We start from the raw sequence: 22605 nt of genomic DNA, 5'->3' as shown, positions 1-22605 counted from the left end.
ATTACCTGCGGCACCTGCGATACTGTAGCCGCTTGCAAAGTCATGGGCCACAGCTGGACCATAAATCCTTCTCCCCCTTCTTGAATGGACAAAACTACAGATTGAAGGTGCATACCTCCATAGCACAACTCCGGGTCCCCCTGCAATGTAACCATGCTGTCCCCATTCCGAAATCGAAGGCGTGATTTTCTGAAGTTTGCGAGAATGTCTCCCAACTTATCTAGCCACGCCAGTCCCAGGACAAATTCTGCATCGTCAGTTGGGAAGATGAAGAAGTCTTCCTTGATTGCCACTTCCTTGAATTGGAGCGTGACACCCAAACACCTTCCCTGTCCCCCTTTATTGGTACTGTCCGCTACCCTGACCTGGAACTTAGGGGTGTTGTCAATTCTCAGGCCCAACTCGGCGATAATCTCTGGTGTCGCGAAGTTGTTCGAAGCTCCACAATCTATGAGAACGCGTACACGGCGGCCATTTACCTCTACCCAGGCTTTGATTGACTTGTGATGTCCACTCAAGCTCATGAATTTGAGCTCCAATTGTCCCTGTTCCCTTGTTTCCGGAACTGCCTCATGCTGTAACCAATCCGCTTCAAAGTCTGGCTCCATGATTAAAAGCTTGAACTCTCTATTCTTGCAATTGTGATCTGCAGTGTATGGTTCGTCACAGAGGAAGCATTCCCCCTTGGCCCGCTTAGCTCTATATTCCTCGTTGCTGAGATGTCTCAATCCGCGCCGTTGCAAGGGATCCGTCGTCGACTCCACACTGTTGCTTGCTGCAGAGTTGGACGCTGTAGCAGGGTGCACCGCTTTGGTGGCGGTTGAATTGGCAACGGCGAAGTTGGGAGCCAGTGATTTACCGCGTCCCGATACCCCCCACAAGGCAGCGTTGCGGTTTTCGACCTTCTGTGCCAGTTCCATTAACTCGTCCACTGACTGGTATGGGAACAGTTTACATTCTTCCCCCACCTCTGGTTTCAGCCCATTCAAGAAGAGATCCATCAGCAATTCTGGCGCAATTCCGCGAAGGGGCCGCGCGTGAAGCACGAACTGGTCAACGTAGCCCCGCACTGAGTTCGTCTGTTTCAGCTTCAGCAGCGCTTGATAAGGGCTCTGTAGCCGTTCCGGTTGAAAATGGCGTAGCAGCGCTGCACCTAAAAACCGCCACTGCAGCACCGGCGCCGTTGCCTCCCACCACCTGAACCACGTGAATGCCCTTCCTTCCATTGCAAAGGTAGCGACCGTGAGCCATTCCTCCTCTGGCACTGTGCGCAGCAAGAAGAATTGCTCCATGCGTTCAACCCAAACCACCGCGTCGTCTCCGCGGAAGATCGGGAGTTCCAACTTTCGCCATTGCTCCGGCGTGCCGCGGCTTCCAGCCGATGAGCCTGCTGCCAGCTGCGATCCTGGTGAACCACGCTCATTCCGATTAGGCGCGCGATTTTCGAACGCATCTATTCGGGAATCGAAGCGCTGTAGCGTCTCCTGCACCGATCGGAACATCTCCTCCATGCGCGATTCAATTGTGTCAAATCGTGACTCCATTTTCCTCGATCTCGATTGCACCATTCAGCGTTGGGATCCTCAAGCTCCTGATACCGGTTGATAGGACTAGCGATAGCAGAATGATCAAGCTTTATTGATACACTGGGAGAGCCAATTAGCTCACCCTAGAAGGTTCTACACAGCTGGAACTACCAGCTCAGAGAGAGAGAGATTCTCTCCAACTTCTAACAGAATTCACAATAGAAAAACTATCCTCCCTCAACTAACTATAACCTAGCTATTTATAACAACCTATCAGCCAGCTGGATATCCTAACAACTCCTAAAACACCTCTACTTGACCTCTACTTACCTCTCCTTTTGTAACACAGTCCAAACCTGTTAGTAGTAGGCGCATCTCTATCACATGTGAAGATGATTTTGTACTTGACAGGTAGAATCTATCCATTCTAGTATGATTATACTATGTGTCCAAAATTCTCTTGAGGTGTTCGCATATCTTTTGGTTGCAATAAATGAAATCTTTGGCATGATTTTATAAGGGGTATGAATGAGAGAATCTTGCATTTAATCACACTGTTTGAAAAATTTCTTAATTAACAGACAAAATATCACAATTTTTATTTTTCCACTAAACAAAAATGATTACAATTTTTTATTCAGCATGAAATCTGGTAGAATAAGAGTTTTACCAACACAATAAACATGAAAACAATTAAAATTTTCTTGCAACAGCTTTGTGGATTCAGAATTTATCTCCTGCAAACTATACCATTCCCACTTTTTGCAACACCAGTGCAATCCAGCAAACCATACTCCAGCACAGAGGTCTTCCTTTCTGAAGGCTGTTTTGGAGAAAATACACAAGCACCACAATCTGGAGAAAGAAGCGATGAGGTTCTATACCTGTCTTCTCCTCCAACAACTGCCATTGCTACACCTGGCTTTGCCGGATTCTTGAAATCAGGCTGATAAGTCCTGCCAAGAACTCCTTCAACTTTGTGGGACAGGCCGTAGAATTTGAACTGAACCTCCAAGTGAGCAAAGCAATCATCATCAGGGATTTGATAGTTGTGGATTCTACTATCTTCCTTGGTTACAGGTACCACGTTGACTGATATCTCGGCAACTTCTGGTAGAGTAACCATGACACTGTTTTTGCTTGATGTTCTCTCCACTTTAAGCTGATTCTCTGTGGACTGCCATGTGGAGAGGTGACCTTCTGGGATCACGAGCTCCTCTCCGTTGTATGAGAGTTTCAAGTGGTCGACTTCTTTGTCCCAAATTGCTGATCGGGTGGCCTCGATAGAGAAGTTGTGGAATTCAAATAGGATTCCCAATGCTTGAATCCAAGTATAATCCCTTTTCCTTCCTTCTGGCCTAAGGCCAATGAAACGTGCATTGACCTGAAGGTTCTCATCAGACACTAAGCTGAAATGCTCATCCCGCCTTCCATGGAAGTAGAAAACAATTCCATCTGCACCGACAAAACGAGGATCCAAGCATGCCGATCCTCGACCATTACAATTCGGTTTGCGAGCTGTTATCACCAAACAGAGTAAAAGCTTAGCATAGGTACGCTCCCATAAAAAGGTAAATGAAATTACAATGGCAAAAGCAAAAAGAATAGCCATGTTAGAGTTTTATGTTGACCAAGAATAAATGCACATAGGAATTAGCTTAACCATATAGGAATTAGTTCTTATGGAAGTTGAGCATTACCATTTATTTTATTCTCTGATGAACTAGTAGTATACATTGGTTATGGATTGTATCAAATATCAGATACAATTCACTTAATATATATTATCAGTTTACCATTCTCTCTACTCTCTATTTCTATATCTACACCATGAATTCTAATATTCCAGACCAGTTACCTTGAATCTTTGGTTAAATGAAGAAACATGGAGTTGTTATACATTTTGTAAAGTCAGGTAAGGATCTTACTTTTGCACTGAGCTTTGCATATGGGAGATTCACAGTCAATGTAGCAGACTTTGGCTTTTGGATCCTTTGGCGACGTAAAAGGGCACTCAGGCGGGCATGCTATACGCTTTAGAAAGCACGGGCTCCTGCGCTGCACGCAGGTGCGAGTTTCTGCACTTATTTGCATTACATAGCAAGCAAATAGCAGCAGCATCACGAACACTAGGCCATTGCTTCTTGAGATGGCCATGGTTTTTCTCGTTACACACACACAAAGGATCAATGTGATTCCTTGCTTTATATGCTCTCTTGGGTTTTGGAGTGTTCATAAAGAAAGTAGAAACTCAGCATGTCCTCGTTTTCTAATCTTCTTTGACTTGGTATAACCATTGTTACTTGAAGTTTCATCTATGCTTTGCAAATGGTAAGCCAATGCATCGAATGTGTTTGGGTGGAATTCCTTGTGAATGCGTTAACATACCTTCATTTCAACACATCTAATTGATCTAATCACTTTAAAAGGATTTGGTGCAAAGTCTAAAAGTCTAGCACTTTTATTAAAATTTAGCCAGCACTTAATTAGTAAAAAAAAAAAAGTAATTTCACACCATTAAAAACACTAATAATAACTACAAATCATAAAATTTACTAATTTCTAGCATTCCTCTTTTTTTTTTTTTGTGACTAAAACTTTGATGTTTGAGTATTTTATATTTCTAATAATAGGGTATTATTAATCTTATTTTTCAATAGACCAATTCTATGGTGCCTATGAGTTGGTGCCTAAATTTTGTCTAACTTACTTTTTGTAGTAAGTTTTGATTTTTTAAAAATTATTTATTGTTATATCTTTTAAATTAAATATTATTTTTTAACTTTTTTTAGTAAATAGACACCACATTTTAGGCACCATAGCATTCACCTTTTCAATAATACTATTAATTTACCTATAAAATTACAGGTAATAGTACATTTATAATGTATGTGGTTAAAAAAGTAACGTGTCATTGTGTCTCATTAACTAAAACACTATTTTTAAAATTAATGTAAAAAAAACTTAAAAAATAAAATTCAAAACCATTAATGAAATAATCGATTTTTTTTATTTTGGTATTGCAGTGTGAAACATACATGTTGGATAGAATAGTGTTTAACAGGAAGTTGGAAATTGATAATTCGTCCCCCCCAACAGATTGACAATATGTTTCCAGTAGATTATACTTTTACGAATAAAAAAAAATATTTCCCCATATAATATGTCCCTAGTGGATTGATAATACACTCGTGAAAAAATAACAATACGCTCCTATTGGATTGTACTTTTATAACTAAAATATATATATATATATATATATATATATTTTTTTTTTTTACAATACGTCTCTGGCGGATTAATTGTGTCACAGACGGCACCAGAAGTTTGTTAAATACTAAATTACCTAATATTTGAGTGATTCACCAACAATACAATATGTACAAAAAATTAGCTACCAATATCCTTATATAAAAAGGGTACCATAGCAATATGTGAATTTCCATGGTTAACCAAGCGCAACTTCTTACTCTTTCCGTTTCAATATATATAACTTTCATAAAAAAAAAATAAAACTAAAAGTAAAAAATAAAAAATAATCTTTATTTAAATTAAATAATATAATAATTATAAAAATAAATTTAATAACAAAAATTACCAAAATATATTACTGGTCATATCTCATATACAGAAGAAGAAAACATATTAAATATATAAATTAGGAACTCTGTACCCGGAATAAAAAAAAGAAACCGAATGCATCCGAGATAAGTCACAATGACGCAATCAGGTGGACAAAATATCAAAAACCTATGGTAGATTCACAATATAATTAACGGGACACAATCGACAATGTTCGTAGTATCACGCCGGATAGCGCTAAAGTAGATGATATATGTGCAATAGCAATGTGGAGCCTTAAGACTACCGCCTACAAACTTCAAAGTCCTCTAAGAGGGGCAACCATCTAAGGGGGACGAGGTTGGTCGACTTGTCCATAAACCAAAAACCTTAATCAACATAAGCAGGTAACATCGGGCGTACTAACGAAGGGTATATGTGTTTGCCTTCGACGGAATGTGAGTCATCCTGTTTCTAAGCCAAGTCATACTGATCTCATAAACATGCTTCCTCTCTTTTAGTTGGGGTGGAGGCCTATCACCCAACAAGTCTTCAATCCACTACCAAGTAGAATGCCCATGGAACTGCTGAAAATTTCTGGTGCATCTGCCTATTAGGTCACCGTCTATGCACAAATCAAGATGGTATGCCACATCTTGGAGTGTGATAGTAATTTCGTCCCACGGAAGGTAAAATGTATGGGTCTCTGGTCTCCATCGCTCCACAAATAAAGAGAGTAAAACATTGTCGAAAATGAAATCTCTCAACTCTACTGCATGTCCGAACCCTACCTCTCTGATATACGATAGTAGCACGTCAGGCGGTGGAATACCCAACATCACCTGACGTGGTAAGAGAAGCCTAGGTGCCTGTTTAGAAACTATTCGTTAGTCTTTTCAAAATTATTGTTCTACTATTTCAAAACATGTTATATAAGTAATCTATTATATTAGCTACTTATTTAACTCAACAATGTAAGTAATCGATTATATTCCAATATATTTAAGTAATCTATTATATTCCAATATATTTCGGGTACACGTTATGCACATATTTCAGATACAATATATTTGATTCCAGCCAATCTTTTATATTTCGAATGTAACCGGAATGTGCATTTAATGTGTTTTTTTCTTCTGTACTGGCGATATGATTGGTATTTTATTTTCGTACTTTTTTTATTAAATGCAATTTGTAATTATTATATTTGTTTAATTTAAATAAAAAAATCCGTCAATGTTTACAATATTATACATGCTCGAAAAGTATTTATGTATGTACATATGTTGATTGAAACGAAGAGTAGAGTCTGTTTTTTCTTAGTTTATGAGTTCTTTAATTATTATTATTATTATTAAATTTAATTATTTTATTGGCCTTTATAATTTTATCAAATTTTTAATTAGATTTTTATATTTTTTTTAATTGAATTTTTATACTGCTTTAATTTTGTAATTAAGTCATTCCTAGTGTAAAAAATATTTGAGTTAATTAAATATTTTTTTACAAATTGAAAGTATTTATAATTAAAAAATTAATTAAATCTTTGACCGCATGTATTTTGGTAAAAATATTATGTTAATTTTAACATTTTTTATATAAAAAGGACATAATTATAAAATTAAAAGTTGTGTAGAGACCCAATTACAAAAAAAAAAAATATATAAACCTAATTAAAAATTTAGTAAAACTATAAGAACTAACAGAATAATTAAACCTTATTATTATTATTATTAGGGCTATTTTAGTATGATTATAGTGTTTTAAAAAATGTAGCTAAAATTGAAGTAATACTTTTTTATTGTTAAACAATATTTTTTAAAAAGTATTACTAAAATAAATATTATCAAAATATAAAAAAATATAACTTTAATTTTAATAATACTTATATAATCACCATCACTATTATAGTACAGCTATACTAGAATTTACCTTATTAAGTTATTATTATTATTATTATTATTATTATTATTATTATTATTATTATTAAAAAGATGAGTAAAAATGAGGAAGGAAAAGTGATAGTTGACCTTTGTGGCTTCCAATTATGGCAAAGGCTTCATGAGCTGGCTGTATTGAGAAAGGGTAGATTGATGCCCCGCTAAGTTTGGTGTGGCCACGAGAAATGGACTAAACTGGAAAATTGACCTTTCATGAATTGATTAAACTGAAAAATGATATCATCTCATTCCTATTATTTCACGCTAATAATTGTCGAATTTTTGTGAAAAGATTTTGTTTAAATAATTTATTTTAAAAAATTTTTAAAAAATAAAGTAATTTTATTATTTAATAATTATATTTAAATATAATAATATAAAAATAATTTTTTTTGTTTATTTATTATATTAAAAATATTTTTTAAATAAAAAAATCTTTTAAAAAAATATAAATTATAACTTTTAAGAAATTTTTTTTTATTTTTTTAGTATTTTTATTTTTATTATTAAAATTTTGTCCAACACATTAAAAGATAAATTTTTTTATTAAAAAATATCTTTTTTTAATAATTTAATGACATTTAAATAAGCTCAATATTTTTTAAAAACCAATTAGGCAAGCAATTAGGGGCTATGAAGGATGGACATACGACACATAAATTATACGAATTTTATTCTTAAAAAAAAACGAATTTTATTCTTTTTTTAAAAAAAAGGTATTTTTAGATAAATTATAATAATGTTTTATATATTTTAGTGATATTAATTAATATTTTAATTATTTTGATGTTTTTAAATTATATAAAGTGTTTAAAACAATTTTTTATTTAAATAAATAATAATGTATATTATTTTTAAATTTATTTTTAAAATTTTGGTTATGAATAAAATTGGACATCCTGTTCCGTAATGATATTTAAGTGTGTCAAAGCACGCTTGATGTAGTCACAAAAAAAAAGCATGCTTGATGAAGACTTTTTTATTTTGTAATAAGACAGTTGGATACAAAAAATATATGAGTGTTATATTCAAAATGTGTCTAATATACAGACATAATAACTTAGCGAAATGTCTTATTTGATAGATTAGAAAAAACAAACCATGAGACTCGATAATATTCAAGTTATACGAGCCATATTCTCGTTATTACAAGACTAACAAGAGAAACCCAATAAAAAAACTCTTAATCAAAAAAAGAATACAGAGGGACTGCATGATTTGAGGGCCGATAGTCCAACTAAATTCCAAAATAAAACATATTTGATAATGTTTGATACGAAAATAATGAAGTTACCTTTCAACAAGCAATATGCATCGACAAGTGAGAAAGCAGCTAGCCAATTGAAAAAGTTTGCTGTTGTGGACTCGCCTGACAGCCCTAACGGCTCCACGGCCCAACGAGAATTAAGCCCAATTCTCCTTTTTGGCCTCAGTATCTCGGACAACTCAACGGAGATCACTAATTGAGATCCGATTACAGAGATGAATCTAACATTGCCTAAATTAGAAGATTAAAAGAGAGGAACGAAGTACATATAAAAAAGAGAGTTTTTACACTCCTCAAGTATGACATACAAAAAACCATAACCTCAATCTCTAAGATCGACTTTGACTTCGGTGTCGGAATATCTTTGCAGGTCCTTCCCCTACCTTCGTCCAAGGACCCAAAAGCCGTGAAGCTCATCAACCGCATTAGGTCATAGATCTCATCGTTCCATGTCAGTCTTGAATATTGGCGCCGTGCTGACAGATAAGTCCAATGGCATTCGGGTCAATAGACATCCATAATCTGATGAAAAATTACGACGAATACAACCTCTTGGAAAATCATGCACCAAATAGGGTCCGAGTTCTGAGCATGGTCCACACGGCAGTGACACCCAGTCACCAGCCACGGAACAACTAGAACTCGAATCTCGAAACCGGCTTGCGACCTTTCGGTGGGACGGGGTCTGATAATTCCTGGATCATCCAGGAATTATGTCACATATTATAGAACCTCAAAAGAGAGGTCGCAGCTGTGGATGCTATCAGCCAAGTTTCGAAGGGCATTTGGGAACACAACCCCAGGAAAGGCATCGCGCTACTCGCTAGAACGGCATACCAGAAGACGACGCGAGAGGACCAACCCGAATCACTTTCACAATAGCAATTTGCGTTCTGTAAGTAACGAACGCTGCCAGCACCAAGGATGGGGACCCAAAAGGCCTCCAACAGAAAAAAGGAGGCGGCACAACAATCATGTAGTCATGAAAGCCACTCCCTTTACCAGAAGGGTCTTCCGGATCCACCTGCCGAAGCACTTTGACAAGCCGACAGACATGCAATATGTTGAAACCAAGGATCCCAAGAACATCTAACCACATTCGAAGCCCGAATGAACTTGGAAGGGGTCTTTGATGCGATTCGTTGCTGAGCTTTTCTCATAAAAATTACGGGTCTTGCCATCAAATGGTTTAATTCCTTGCCGCAAGGATCTATTGCTTGCTTCCCGGATATATCTCGAAGATTCTTAGATCAGTTCACCATCAGAATTGCCAAGGCTAAGCACCCCATGAAATCTCCTGGAGTGACCCAGCGAGAAAACGATTCTATGAGAAAGTATTTAGGTCAGTTCAACGACGAATATCTAGAGATTGACGGCCTCACGAATTCAATCACAAGCCTTTGTCTAACCAACAAGCTAACAAATGATGATTTCTGAAAGCACCTAACTACCAGGCCCGTATGGACTATGCACGAGATCCAAAACGTAGTGAGAAAATACATAAATGATGAGAAAGTAAGCCAGGTCGTGACGGCCAACAAAAAAATTGCCATTAACGCCCCTCAGCAACAAGGTGGCCCGTCCCACCCCACCCCACCAGGGAAGGGGACATCCTGGCGAGCAAGCCTCCTTGACCCCCGAGAATTGGGAAGTTTACTAACTACGCCCCCTGACTGCCTTGATAGTAGAAGTCTACCAGCAAATAGCTAATTAAGGTGTTATTCCGAGAGCCAGATAGCCAAAGAACGGACTGGGGGAAGGGGGGAGTCCTTATACTGTATTATCACGGGGATTACAGGCGCAAAACTCAACATTGTTTTAATTTTAAAGGATGCCCTGAAACAGGATATCTAAGATGGGAAGCTTCCCGAGTTCACAAAATCATTCATGAACCAAGAAAGTCCACCTGAGAAAGGTCACCAAAGGGGAAAAAGGGGTGCAACCTTAGACTATCAGGGCACCCCTGAGGGACGAAACTGATGTGGACCCACCATCATGGCCAATGTTGTGGTCGAACGCCCAGGGGAGATGTCTATGTCCTCCTAAAAGAAAGAGCTCAAAGTCCTTGCAGCAACCACTGCGGAACATCAAAAGTGGCCTTCATTCCTAGATTTCACTTTTGGTCCACATGATTGCCGACTCGAGGATATGGATGATGACTCACCCTTGGTCATCACAGCCAAGGTGGGAACATGCCCCATGAAAAGAATTTTGGTTGACACAGATGCCGACTCTAATATAATGTTCCAAAATGCCTTTCATGCCCTAGGACTCAAAGATGCGGATCTCCAAACCCACAATCACATCATGGTCGGCCTTGGAGATTTCTTCATCAAGTTGGATGGGGCAATCATGCTTTCGATTTACATAGGGAGTGGTAGCAAAAAGAGAATGGTCATGGTTGACTTCGTTGTACTCAAGGAATCCACAGCGTAAAACATCATTTTGGAAGAAAAATCATTAATGACTTTTATACAGTGGTGTTCACTAAATTTTTAACCATGAAATTTTGGACAGATGATGGGACCATTGGTACCATCAACGATGATGTAATATCAGTAATAGCCTATAACAATGCCAGCTTATCCCTGTGAAAATGCCGCAGGAATTTTTGTTGCCGACTTAGATGCAAGGTTGGAAAAACGCCCCCGACCAAAATTAGAAAGGGACCTTGAGAAGGTATAAACAGGTAACACAGAAAAAAAATATACCTTCCTTAACCAGAACTTATCTTACGAGCTCAAGGCCCCTGATAAACCCCAATTTTGTGGTTTATCTTGTGCTTAATTTAGGGGATTTTATCAACTTATCTCATATTTATTCAATGAAATAGCATGGTTTTGTATTTCTCTCTGAATTTGTGCTTAAGAGTGATAACATGCTTTTTAGGCCTTAAAATAACTAAATTCAATTCACTTTAATTCCATTCGATGCTATGATATGTTTGTTGAGGGATTTCAGATTCATAAGGCAAGGTTTGGATGGAAGAGGTGAAGAGAAAAGCATGCAAAGTGGAGAATTCATGAAGAAATGAGCATTTGAAAAATTGAAGGCCACGCGCACGCGTCACCCACGCGTACGCGTGAGGAGGGAATTTGCCAGCGACGCGCACGCGTCGTTTACGCGTGCGCGTGTCAAGAGGCACGTGACCTTATTAAAGTGAATTCATTGGGGGTGATTTCTGAGCTTCCCAAGCCCAAATCCAACTCATTTTTGAGACTATTTCATGCAGAATTCAAGATGGGTCAAGCAGAGAGCAATTAGTTAGTGTAGGAAGCATGCCTTAGGTTAGATCTAGAGAGAGAAGCTCCCTCTTCCTCTAGAAATTAGGGTTCTTAGTTTATTTTTTTTTCTAGACTTAGGTTTTAATTTCTTGTTTCCATCTTGTTTTCTTTACAATTTCTTGTTCTATTGTCTTGATTTCCTATTTCTTCTTGTTAATTTCTCATTTTTAGTTACTTTTATGTTCATGCACTCTTGTCAATTTCAATTTCCTTTAATGCAATTTGAGGTATTTCAGGTTTAATGTGCTTTCTTTAGTTGTTATTGTTAATTTCTTGCATTGGGTAGTAGTAGATTTTATTATTTCTTGCAATTTATGATGCTTTCCTTTTATGCCTTCCAAGTGTTTGATAAAATGCTTGGTTGGATGTTAGAGTAGCTTTTTGAGCATTCTTGGCTTGGAAAGAGGAATTAGGTGCTCTTGAGTCATTAATACCCAACTTACGTTGGTGATCTAGAGTTGTTAGTTAATATTGTTTCCATTGACTCTAATCTCTTGCTAATTCAATTAGTAAGTCAATTAGGACTTTTGGATTAAGATTAACTAGTCTTATTTGACTTTCTCTCATGTGAAGATAACATTATACCTTCTTCCTATGTTGGAGATGACTAAATAGGATTAGCTTTTGTTAATCATTGTATGATAATTAATGACTAGGATAGAAAGCCTATATTCTCAATCCTTGCCATGAATGCCTCTTTTTAGTAGTTGTTATCTTTAATTGCTTGGTTTATTTTCTTGCCCCTTTTTACCAACCCAACCCCTTGGATACCATAACCAATAATATGCATACCTCACTGTAATTCCTTGAGAAGATGACCCGGGACTAATACTCTCGGTTATTTTTATTGGGTTGGACTTGTGACAACCAAAATTAAACTTTGATTGAGCATTACTTGTCGGTTTGGAACTATACTTGCAACGAGGTTATTTATCTTTTACCGAGAAGAAATTCTTAACCAACGATTTTGCTCTTTCAGCCCCCTAACATCTATCCTAAAAGAAAATGGGTATTTGTTCGCATAGATTCCCGCTGACATGCTAGGTTTGGACCCGGTTTCATATCCCACCAGCTTGCCAAAAAGCTGGAAGCAAATTCTGTGTCACAAAAGCGATGAAAGATGTCGGCAGACATGGCAACCGAGGTCAAGAAGCAGACCAGCAACCTTTTTCAGGCCGGTTTCATCCAGAAGCTCACCTACTTAACCTGGCTATCGAACATGATGCTTGTCAAAAACCTAACAGAAAATGGAGGATGTGCGTAGATTACTCAGACTTCAACAAAGCTTGTCCCAAAGACTCTTTTCCGCTGCCCAACATCAATAACCTGGTTGACTCGGCTTCCGGATACAAGTACCTAGTTTTATGGATGCTTAATCCGGTTACAATCAGATACTGATGCATCACCCTAACAAAGAAAAAACTGCATTTATCACGCCAGGCGGCATTTACTACTACACAGTAATGCCATTTGGCCTAAAGAACGTCAGGGCCACGTATCAGCGGCTCATGACAAAGATCATCCAGGAACAGATAGGTAAAACTGTGGAAGTGTACATTGATGACATGATCGTCAAGACTACAAAAGCAGAATCTCTACTAAAAGATCTGCATCGGGTGTTCCAGTCCCTCCAAAAATACATAATGCGCTTGAACCCGGTGAACTGCGCTTTTGCAATGGAGGCTGTAAAATTCCTCAGCTTTATGCAAGCACAGCGAAGAGTCGAGGCCAACCCGAAAATGCGAGGCAATTATCTGGATGGCTAACTCAGGATCCGTTAAAGACATTCAAAAGTTAACTGCGCAATTTACGGCTCTTTCCCGGTTCTTAGGGGCCTTGGCTCAAAAAGCCTTACCCTTTTCAGCTTAATGAAGAAAGGAATCACTTTCTAATGGATAGAGGAATGTGATGAAGCTTTTCATCAGTTTAAAAAACTCTTATCAAATCCCTAGTGCTAGCCAAGCCAGAGGTCGGGAAACCCTTGTTCCTATATCTTGCAATCTTTGACAAAGCCATGGGGGCGACCTTTATCCAAGAAGAAAACAAACAACATTTTCCGACATACTTCATCAATAAAGTGTTTCAAAATGCGGAGTTACGATATTCACGGCTGGAGAAGTTAGCTCTTGCCTTGCTCATCTCTTCAAGACGACTAAGGCAATATTTTTAGAGCCATCAGGTCGTGGTTCACACAGATCAGCCCATCAAGCTGGTGCTCCAAAAATCGACTTGGCAGGTAGAATTATGACATGGTCCGCGAAACTATCGCAATTCAATATTGTGTTCCAGCTAAGGCACGTCATCAAGGATCAAGCTATGGTAGCTTTTCTGGCCGAGATGGCCAACTAGGAAGACCCCGACCCCTCGACTCAACCGTGGGACTCCACGTAGATGGAGCATTCAACCAAACCACGTGCGGCACAGGAAGGTTTTTAACTGCCAAATACACCATTTTTCTTTGTAGTTTTCTCTTGTTATTTTTTACTAATTTGATCAATAAAGGGTACTCTTTCCTCACCTTTTAGACCCACTAAGGCCAAATGAAGGTTTTAACGAGGCCCAAAAATTCTTTTTTAAGTTTGTCCATGATATTTCACTTACGTTTGCATTCATTTTTAAGTTACTTGCATATCCTTTAAGTAGAATTCCTATTATTTTTCAAGTTAGCCATATGGCATCCCAGGACTGATCAACCCGAAAATCCAAAATCAAAACACCCTAAAACTGGATATCGAAAGGAAAATCCAATGCAGTTTACAAAACTTAAAAATGATACACCATAAAAATGATTTCAAAATTCAAACCAAAGCATCCGTGTTCGGCCCCTCGGGCATACGTTCGAAGCATACAAAGTCAGGAAAAGTAAGGATATCTGCAACTTGAGAGACCCTTTGGAAGCAGAGATGGCCTCCTTCAGGTTTCTCACGATCTCTTTGTTCCTCTTCCTCAAGACGTCCACAACATCTTCGGCAGCTTTCATTTTCTTTTCTACCTCCTCTGCCCGGTGTACCACCTTTAAGGCCTCCAACCTTAAAGCCATCTCCAGATCGGAGAGGCGTTGGATCTCATCAGCAGCTTCTTGAGCCGCCTTCTTAGCCTTAGCCTTCGCAGTCTCAGCTATCTCCGTTTCTGACCGGGTGGTCGTCAGATCGGCCTAGGCTTGGCGAAGTTTACCATCTAGCACTCGTGCCTATCTCAGAACAATCTCTGTCTTGTGAACCACCGTCGCAAAATGAAGTAAGGAACAATAGAACTACTTAGCCTATACGGTTAAGTCACAGACAGCAAAATATTCCTCTATCTCTGAAAGCAGGTGTTTGTTAATAAAAGTTAGGGCATCGAAAGCCTTTTTCATCACGAAGGGAACGATCACTTTCCGTTTTTCACCTGGTTTCATTTTCCTTTTTTATGGGGAGCCAGTGGCGTGATCTCATGAAGATTATCTTCAGTCTGGGAAATAATGACCTCCCTTGATCCCTCGCCAGCACCAAAAGTCGGGACCACCTCAGCCTGAGGCTTCTCCTCATCCTCCACTTCGAGGAAGGTAGCCATAAGGCTCTCCATAGTTGTAAGCCCGCTAGCCATGTCAACTGCAAAAGGAGAAGACTGTGGGAAAAAAAAGATAATAGGAAGGAAGATTCATAAATGAAAAAAAAAAAGAAAAAAACCTACCCACGTAATGCTGACCGGCCTCCCGATCGCCCATCACATGTTGGGGTTCAACGGTCTACTCCCAAAAATGACTGTCAATACCTCGACAATATTTTTACTCTCTCGACTCAGGCCCTCATAAGTGATCATTACCAAGTAATCGACCACGGCCTCATACTTCCAATAGGTCAGAAATTTTTATTCCCCCTCCAATAGGCCCATCACATATTCCCTTGCTGACCTTACTTTAAAATACTCTTCCTTGAATCCGTGAAAGGAGTCCTCGAAAAAGTCCTATTATCTTTCGGCCCTGGACGGGCCAGAAGGACATGTACCCTTTTTTGTGTTTGTACTCTCAGAGTAGCACAGTGAGTAGGAAGAAATAAAGAAATACCTCCACCACAATAGGGATCTATAGATACTCCCACACGAGCTCGAAGCAACTAATAGCCACCCAACTATTAGGATGGAGCTGCGAAGGAGCAACACTGCACTAGTTGAGAAGCGCAATAACAAACTCAGAGAAAAAGAAGTGAACCCCTACAACATCAAACATGATTTTATAGACCCACATCCATTCAGAAACTCGGGGAGCCTCCATGTTTACGTAATAGACCTGCTCTTGAGGGTCGAGAAGAGATAGCTCATAATTTTCCTCGGCGTTACCCTCACTGCAGATCGCGTCGATATCATGAAAGTCCTGTAAATCGTCTTCGCTAAGGTGAGAAGGGGTTCCCAGCACATCGGTATTGCACCAAAAATACTTTAAGGGAACCCCACGTACCGCAAAAACGATCCCTTGTTGAGGTTCGGCGCTACTCCGTACCATATCTATAGAATTGGGACACCGCCACTTCTGTAAGCTTAAGAACTACACAAAATTGAAGCTTGGAATACTAAAAGTGAAAAAAAAAACAACTAGTTAAAGTCCCAATAGAGAGGCTATGGCCCCCTCTAAACCCATGGAAATGCCTAAAACTGCCAGAGCTACACTACCAAACAGTACCACTAACTATGCAAAAGTAGCAGTGGAAAAGCACTTACTTGAGCTGAGTAACGAAAAAAAGGAGGAAGAACATGCAGAAGAAGTAGCAGTCAAGCACCACCAAAGCATAATGCAATCCCCAATAGAAGAGGTGATTCTCACCAGAAAGAAAGAACGAACGTAGAAATGGTGCGGAATGAAGAAGTTGTGAAAGAAGAAGAATAAGGAGCAAAAAAAATGGAGTAATAAAAAATTAATTAAAAAGCCATTTTGAAACGGACGCACCCCATCAAGTGCGAATGCAAAAGGACCCAGGGAAAGACGGTAAAATTCATCCCAAAAGCATTAAATGCACTTTCAACATCAACAGATGTGACTCCTTGAAAAGCACGTGCATTGTCGCAGAACCCCAAGCCCCGAAATGACCGTTTACTGGCAACCGACTTGCTTGGCATCACATGGGTCCTGAACTACAAAAATGTGCCCACACCGACAATGGTGACGTCATGTTTGGGGGCACTGTTGCGGACTCACCTGTCAGCCCTAACGGCTCCACGACCCAATGGGAAAGAAGAACATATATAAAAGGGAGTCTTGCACCCCCCCCCAGTATGACATACGAAAAACCCTAAAGCTCAACCTCTAATATCAACTTTGACTTGGGTGTCGGAGTATTTTTGCAGGTCCCTCCCTTCCCTTTGTCCAAGGACCCAGAAGCCATAAAGCTCATTAACCTCACCAAATCACAGATTCCATCGTTCCATGTCAATCCTAAATATTTGCACATATATAAAAGCAAAGGTGGTGGGCTATAATCTAAGGGACGTGACAACAGGTGCTTGAGGAACAAGGACACGTTGTTTGTACTTAAGAGCTCGCCTATAAATAAAAAGATAAGGCTACTAGAAAAAAAAGGAAACTTCCATTGATTAACAAACTAAACATAGACACTTTGGAAATTTTCAGTCGAGATAATTACTAATTTGGTACCTGAAAGATTCTAGCACTGACAAAATGATATGTGAACAATGTTATCAATAAAATAGTCCATAAAAAGTTTTAGAAATTGACAAGTGTGTCTCTGGACTCACTGGAACACATCTCCGACGAAAAGGATGTTGAGGTAGCCACTATATTTTGATGATATGTCATATTTCTTTAGCTAATACTGAGTTGTCTTTTATAATTAATTTAACAATTACAAGCTGAAAAATCCCTAACTCTTTTGTCCTAGTTTTTATTAAGCTGAAAAATGTGCCTCCACCTCTCTTTTCATTACCGTCTGCCACCCTCTTCCCCTCTCACCCTTCTCACTGCCGTCCGCCGCCCCCTCCACTCTCACCGCCAAGTTCCTGCCTTCTCACTCTCAAGGTCACTGTAGAATCTTCGTCGCACTCCTAAGACACAAACCAAGGAGAATATCGTTGTCATGTACCTGACCTAGCCAAGGAGAACATCGTTGTCACATGCTTGATCTAGCCCGAGGAGAACATCGTCTTTGTACACCTGAAAAGAATTGTTAGAGGCAGAATCGTTGTGTTAGAGGCAGAAGCGTCACCTTCTTCGTGAACCACTCTAGCTACTGGTTTACTGATTTAAAAGTTTAACTGTAATTCAACCGAATAATTAAGTTATAATAAAATAATTTATAAAACTATAAATAAACACACAAAAAAGACAAATACAAATTATTGAATTATATTCTTATTATATTAATTAGTATTTCAATGTTTTTAAAACATAATATATCTTTTAGCATATATTAATTTTAGATTATATGTATTATAATTTATCTATAATAGTATTTTAAACATACATGTAATATATGATAAAAATAAAAAGAAATTAAATTAAATAAATATCATAAAAAAGATTGTTTTTTAATCACAACACTATTGTTTGTCGGGATGGTAACCGGGTCTAAAGTCGCTGGGTCGGCCCGCGTAACTTGCCAAAAAAAATGGGTCGGGCTAAAAAATTGGGACCACCAAATAGTAAAAGCCCGCCTAACCCGCACTGCTTAAACCGCGGGCTTTGACGGGGCAAGCTTCCCCGCTGGACTTAGTGTTTTTTGGTAAAGGAGTATTTTTGTAATTTTTTAGCCAAAATCCAATTTCTCCCAACCCAACTTACAAGAAAATGAGGATGAATTGAATATTTTGGATTATATTTATTTTGCTTTGGAGACAATATTTATAATTATGTTTTGGATTACGTTCATTTTGCTTTGAAGACAATATTTATAATTATAAAGACTTTAATATTTGTGAATATAAAAATTATAATTTTTTTTATACTTTTGGAAGTTATAAATTTATTAAAATGACTATAAAATTATATATATTATTTAATAGTTAATAGTAAAAAAAAGAAGAGGAGATTTGGCAGACTTACTCTGCCAGCCCGCAATTAGATGGTTGTGGTAGAATTTTAAAACCGTCTCATTAGACGGGGCAGAACGGACTAACCCACCAAAAGACGGACTTTTGACGGGGCGGGACAGGACGGAGCGGGACAGACTTCCCCACTTACCACCCCTAATTGTTTGGAGGTTCATATGACACTACCTATCAGTTATATTTTTAGGAGACCTTTCTCATAGGTCGTAGCCAAAAGGAGAAATCTTAATAAGAAAATAAAAAAAATTATTGGGACTAAATAAAATGATAGACCATATTCCAACATTTGCAAAATACTAACCATATTATCCTAATGTATCTATCACTCCTCTCTCCTTCAGACAAGTAACTGCACACCACACACCAACATAAAAATAGAAGGGAGAAATTAAAAGAGGGAGCCACGTTTAAGGACATTGTTACTGCCTCCTTCCAGGGATGAAGGCGGCGACGATGACGATGAAAAGCATGGATGAACATGAAGGTGACGACGATAAGAAACATAAGACATGAGAAGCGACAGCGACAGTCGGCAGAGTGGCAAACTGAGGAGCTCATATCTTCGTATTAATGAGAAATGAGGAATTTAGGGTTTTCAATGTCTGAAATTATGATTCAGTTTTTATTTTATATTATTTTATGTTTTTCATTTTTAAAGCTAAAACAACCTCACTTAGGGGGTTTGCTTTAAAAATCAGCCGATTTACGATTCGTTTGATTGATTGGTTTTTGACCGATTTTTTTACTTAATCTCCAGTTCATAACCCCACCGGTTTTTCTTTAGTCCAAACCGGTCTTGCTAACGGTTTTTGAGTTGACTAGTCTGACCAACCAGTTTGAACTAGTTTTTAGAACATTTTCAAGATCGCTAATGCTTGTGGGTTAAACTGGGTGGGTTAGGTAGGCTTTTTTTAAGGCGGGTTCAATTTTCTAACCTAACATGCCCTTTTTGGTGGTTAAATAGGTAGTGCTCATTAGGCTTTATCTCATTTTTCACCCCCTAACATACTCCCAATATCCTTGGCGTCAACGTAGAGCTTAATCACTTGTTAGGCAATAATTTTCTTATGATAATTTAACATCACCTGAATATGACCATCGCTTTCAAGCTAGAAAAAGGGTTGTCAGAATAGTTTATTGCCAAACGCTATGAGAAACTTAGCATTCTCGATCTCTTTCAAACCAAGTTCTGCCATATTCACTAATATGAGGTTTTTCATCTCATTCAAAGATTTCACCTAACAAGTGAGCATCAATGTAGGAAGAGCACATTCAAATGAGATCCTGTACTCATCATCCCTTGTCTTGACATTTGGATATACAATCACAAAGACATACGTGTTTTCTGGCCGTTTGTAAGAAGAAGAAGAATAAGAGTGTGGTTTGAGATGAATGGATTTACTTATATGAAAATTAATTTTGACCACTAAAATCTCGTTTAAACAACACTCGAGAAATTTATACACATTTTGTCGAACTATAAATAAAATACTGATATACATATGTCTTTTACACTATGAAGGTTCTCAAGTGAGTTGAGAAGGAGGTTGAATTAATGAGTTATTTTTTATGCTTTATAAATCAGATTGTGCAGTACACTGAAATTGGAAGATTGTTTTGCTTTTTATCTCTTCTTGATATAACATAATAGAAATAGAAAATGCAGAGATGAGAGATAGAGAAAGAGTGACACCGTGATATATCCTAGTTCGGCTATAAAATGCAATGTAACGTATGTCTAGTCTCCACTAAAATTGGTACAGAAGTAAAAAACCAGAGTAAATTCACAGATTTATGAAACACAAAAACAAAGTATGATAAACCTAAAATTGGCACACAAAAAAAAATAATAAAAAATTGAGCCCTAACATTTATCATGAAGAATAGAATCACAAAATTAGAGTATACCTGAAATTTGCATAGAAACACGAGCAGAAGATTCAGAAGTATTACATTTCACACTCCATCTATATCAAGAACAAATAAATTTCTAATTAAAATTAGCTTAAAAAATTGAAGAGTTAAGATTCAAGATAGTTATGAGAAGAACTAAGAGAGAGCGAGTTGAGATTAGATGAAAGAGGCGTCAGAGAGAGCAGATGTGATGAGAGCGGCGGCAAAAGGGAGCTTGTGCGACGAAAGCGGTAGCATAGAGATCTTATGTGACGATGCAACGAAGGGAGCAGATGGGATGAGAGCGACGGCAGAGAGAGCTCGTGTGACGATGACGACAAAGAGAGCAGATGCGACGAGAGCAGCAATGGAGAAAGCTCGTGCTACGATGGCGATGAAGGGAGCAGACGTAACGAGAGCAGCGACGAAAAGTGCTCGTGCATACAACACGAGCAGCGGCGGTAGTGGTAAAAGAAGCTCATGCAACGGAGGGAGGAGTGCGTTTTATTTGTGCGTGAGTGTGTGAATGGAGCACGAGAGATTGTGTTTAAGTTTGGGTAACTCAAATTTGAGACAGATTTATTAATTGATACCCTTTGAGCCGGCTAAGTCTTTCAAGTCCACTGATACTTTTCTCTCACCATTTTTTTCTACATGCGAATTTTTTGTCAGTAAAAAATTTAAAATAAAAATTTTAATTTTATCGACATAATTATTGTCAGTATTATAATTTATTGATAATTTTTGAGAAAATTTTTAATGTTTTTACCGATAAAAAATTCGTTAGAAATCTGTCGATATTTTCGACAGCAAAATTGTCTTAAAAATCTGTATGTAATATATTATTTTTTAGTAATGACAATAAATATTATTATTTCTTTCAATTATTTGTTGTATTAGAAAAATTAAAGATATGTTTGGCTTGTGTTTTTATTTTTGATCATTTTTATTTTTAGAATTTTATTTTAAAAAGGAATAATAAAAATAATAAAATTTGTTTTTTATTTTCACATCATATTTTTTTTATTTTTTTAACAAAAATCTAAAAATAGCAAATTAAAACAGAAACCAAATAAATTCTAATTTTTTTCCTCTATTAACCAATGTTTTCAGGATATTTTTTAATTAAATTCATATTTCAAATATGTAAAAGTGTTAGTAATAATCGATCGAGTATTATTTCTATTAATAAATTTAAGATTATTTAATAATGTTTTATTTTAGTTAAGTAAAAACAAATCCATTTTTAATTAACAGGTTCGACTATGTCCTTTGTGATGTTATTTGCTTCATTATTCGTCTTGTATCTTGCTTGATTTGGTTAATCTTGGATCCTATAAGTCCAGCCAACGTGTGCCCGATAGAGATTTGACCTTTTTTTTTTTTTTTTAAATTAAGAGTGAGATTTGAATTTAAAATTTTTAGATGATAATAGAAAAATTATATAATTTGAACTATAATTCGTTAGCTAATAAAGATTTGTTTGTGATTGTATGTTGTTGAAATTGCACCGATATCATTTATCATTTAATTTTAATTAATATCAGGTTTTTAAATATAAACTATAAAACATTGTATTATATTGGATGATGGAAAAAGCATGAGAATCTACTCTTGGATAAAAAGGTATAGCAAAACAAATCATTTTGATTATATATACTCTTTTTTTACGATATTATTATTATTATTATTATTATTATTATTATTATTATTGAAGAAATAAACGTGGTTGATCATTATCCAAACAAAAAGATCTACTAATTATTTTTGATATGCCAATTGAATTTATGTAATACGTTAAAATGAGACTTTGAATATGTAATGTACAGATATAAAATTCATAATGGTATCCACAGAAATCAGTAACATCGATTTGAAAGAAATTGTTATTAACGATCTTAGAAAAGAGAGAAAATGTGAAAAAATAATCAGAAATTATTGAATCATTGATCAAACCGCTAGAATTCGTTTAGAAAGTTATTGAGACTATCGATTTTATGGGAGTTGAGCCAGGTGACGAGAGCGAAAGAGAGGTCCCACGCGGAAGAGAAATAGAGATACTGAGGCCCCGAGAGAGAGAGAGAGAGGCTAGCAACCGT

At 37.3% G+C, this 22605-nt stretch overlaps 1 protein-coding gene across 1 annotated transcript; it reads right to left on the bottom strand.

The window, feature by feature from the left end:
- Window positions 1-2100: 2100 nt before the first annotated feature.
- On the bottom strand, window positions 2101-3768 carry LOC112737888 (uncharacterized). Its single transcript, XM_025788036.3, has 2 exons — window positions 3455-3768; window positions 2101-3044 (listed from the first exon to the last, which is right to left on the bottom strand). The coding sequence occupies exons 1-2, from the start codon at window positions 3681-3683 to the stop codon at window positions 2257-2259; spliced, it is 1017 nt and encodes a 338-aa protein (XP_025643821.1). The 5' UTR covers window positions 3684-3768; the 3' UTR covers window positions 2101-2256.
- Between the last annotated feature and the right edge of the window lie 18837 nt (window positions 3769-22605).

This window comes from Arachis hypogaea, chromosome 13 (genome assembly GCF_003086295.3).
Source record: "Arachis hypogaea cultivar Tifrunner chromosome 13, arahy.Tifrunner.gnm2.J5K5, whole genome shotgun sequence".
Classification (NCBI taxonomy): Eukaryota; Viridiplantae; Streptophyta; class Magnoliopsida; order Fabales; family Fabaceae; genus Arachis; species Arachis hypogaea.
This window is presented reverse-complemented; position numbering and strand designations above follow the sequence as displayed.

Excerpts from the sequence above, each read along its gene's own strand:
- LOC112737888 (XM_025788036.3), bottom strand. The coding sequence starts at position 3,683 with ATGGCCATCTCAAGAAGCAATGGCCTAGTGTTCGTGATGCTGCTGCTA. Across the intron at positions 3,045-3,454 it reads ATGCAAAGCTCAGTGCAAAA|CTCGCAAACCGAATTGTAAT; the intron begins GTAAGATCCTTA and ends TGGTGATAACAG.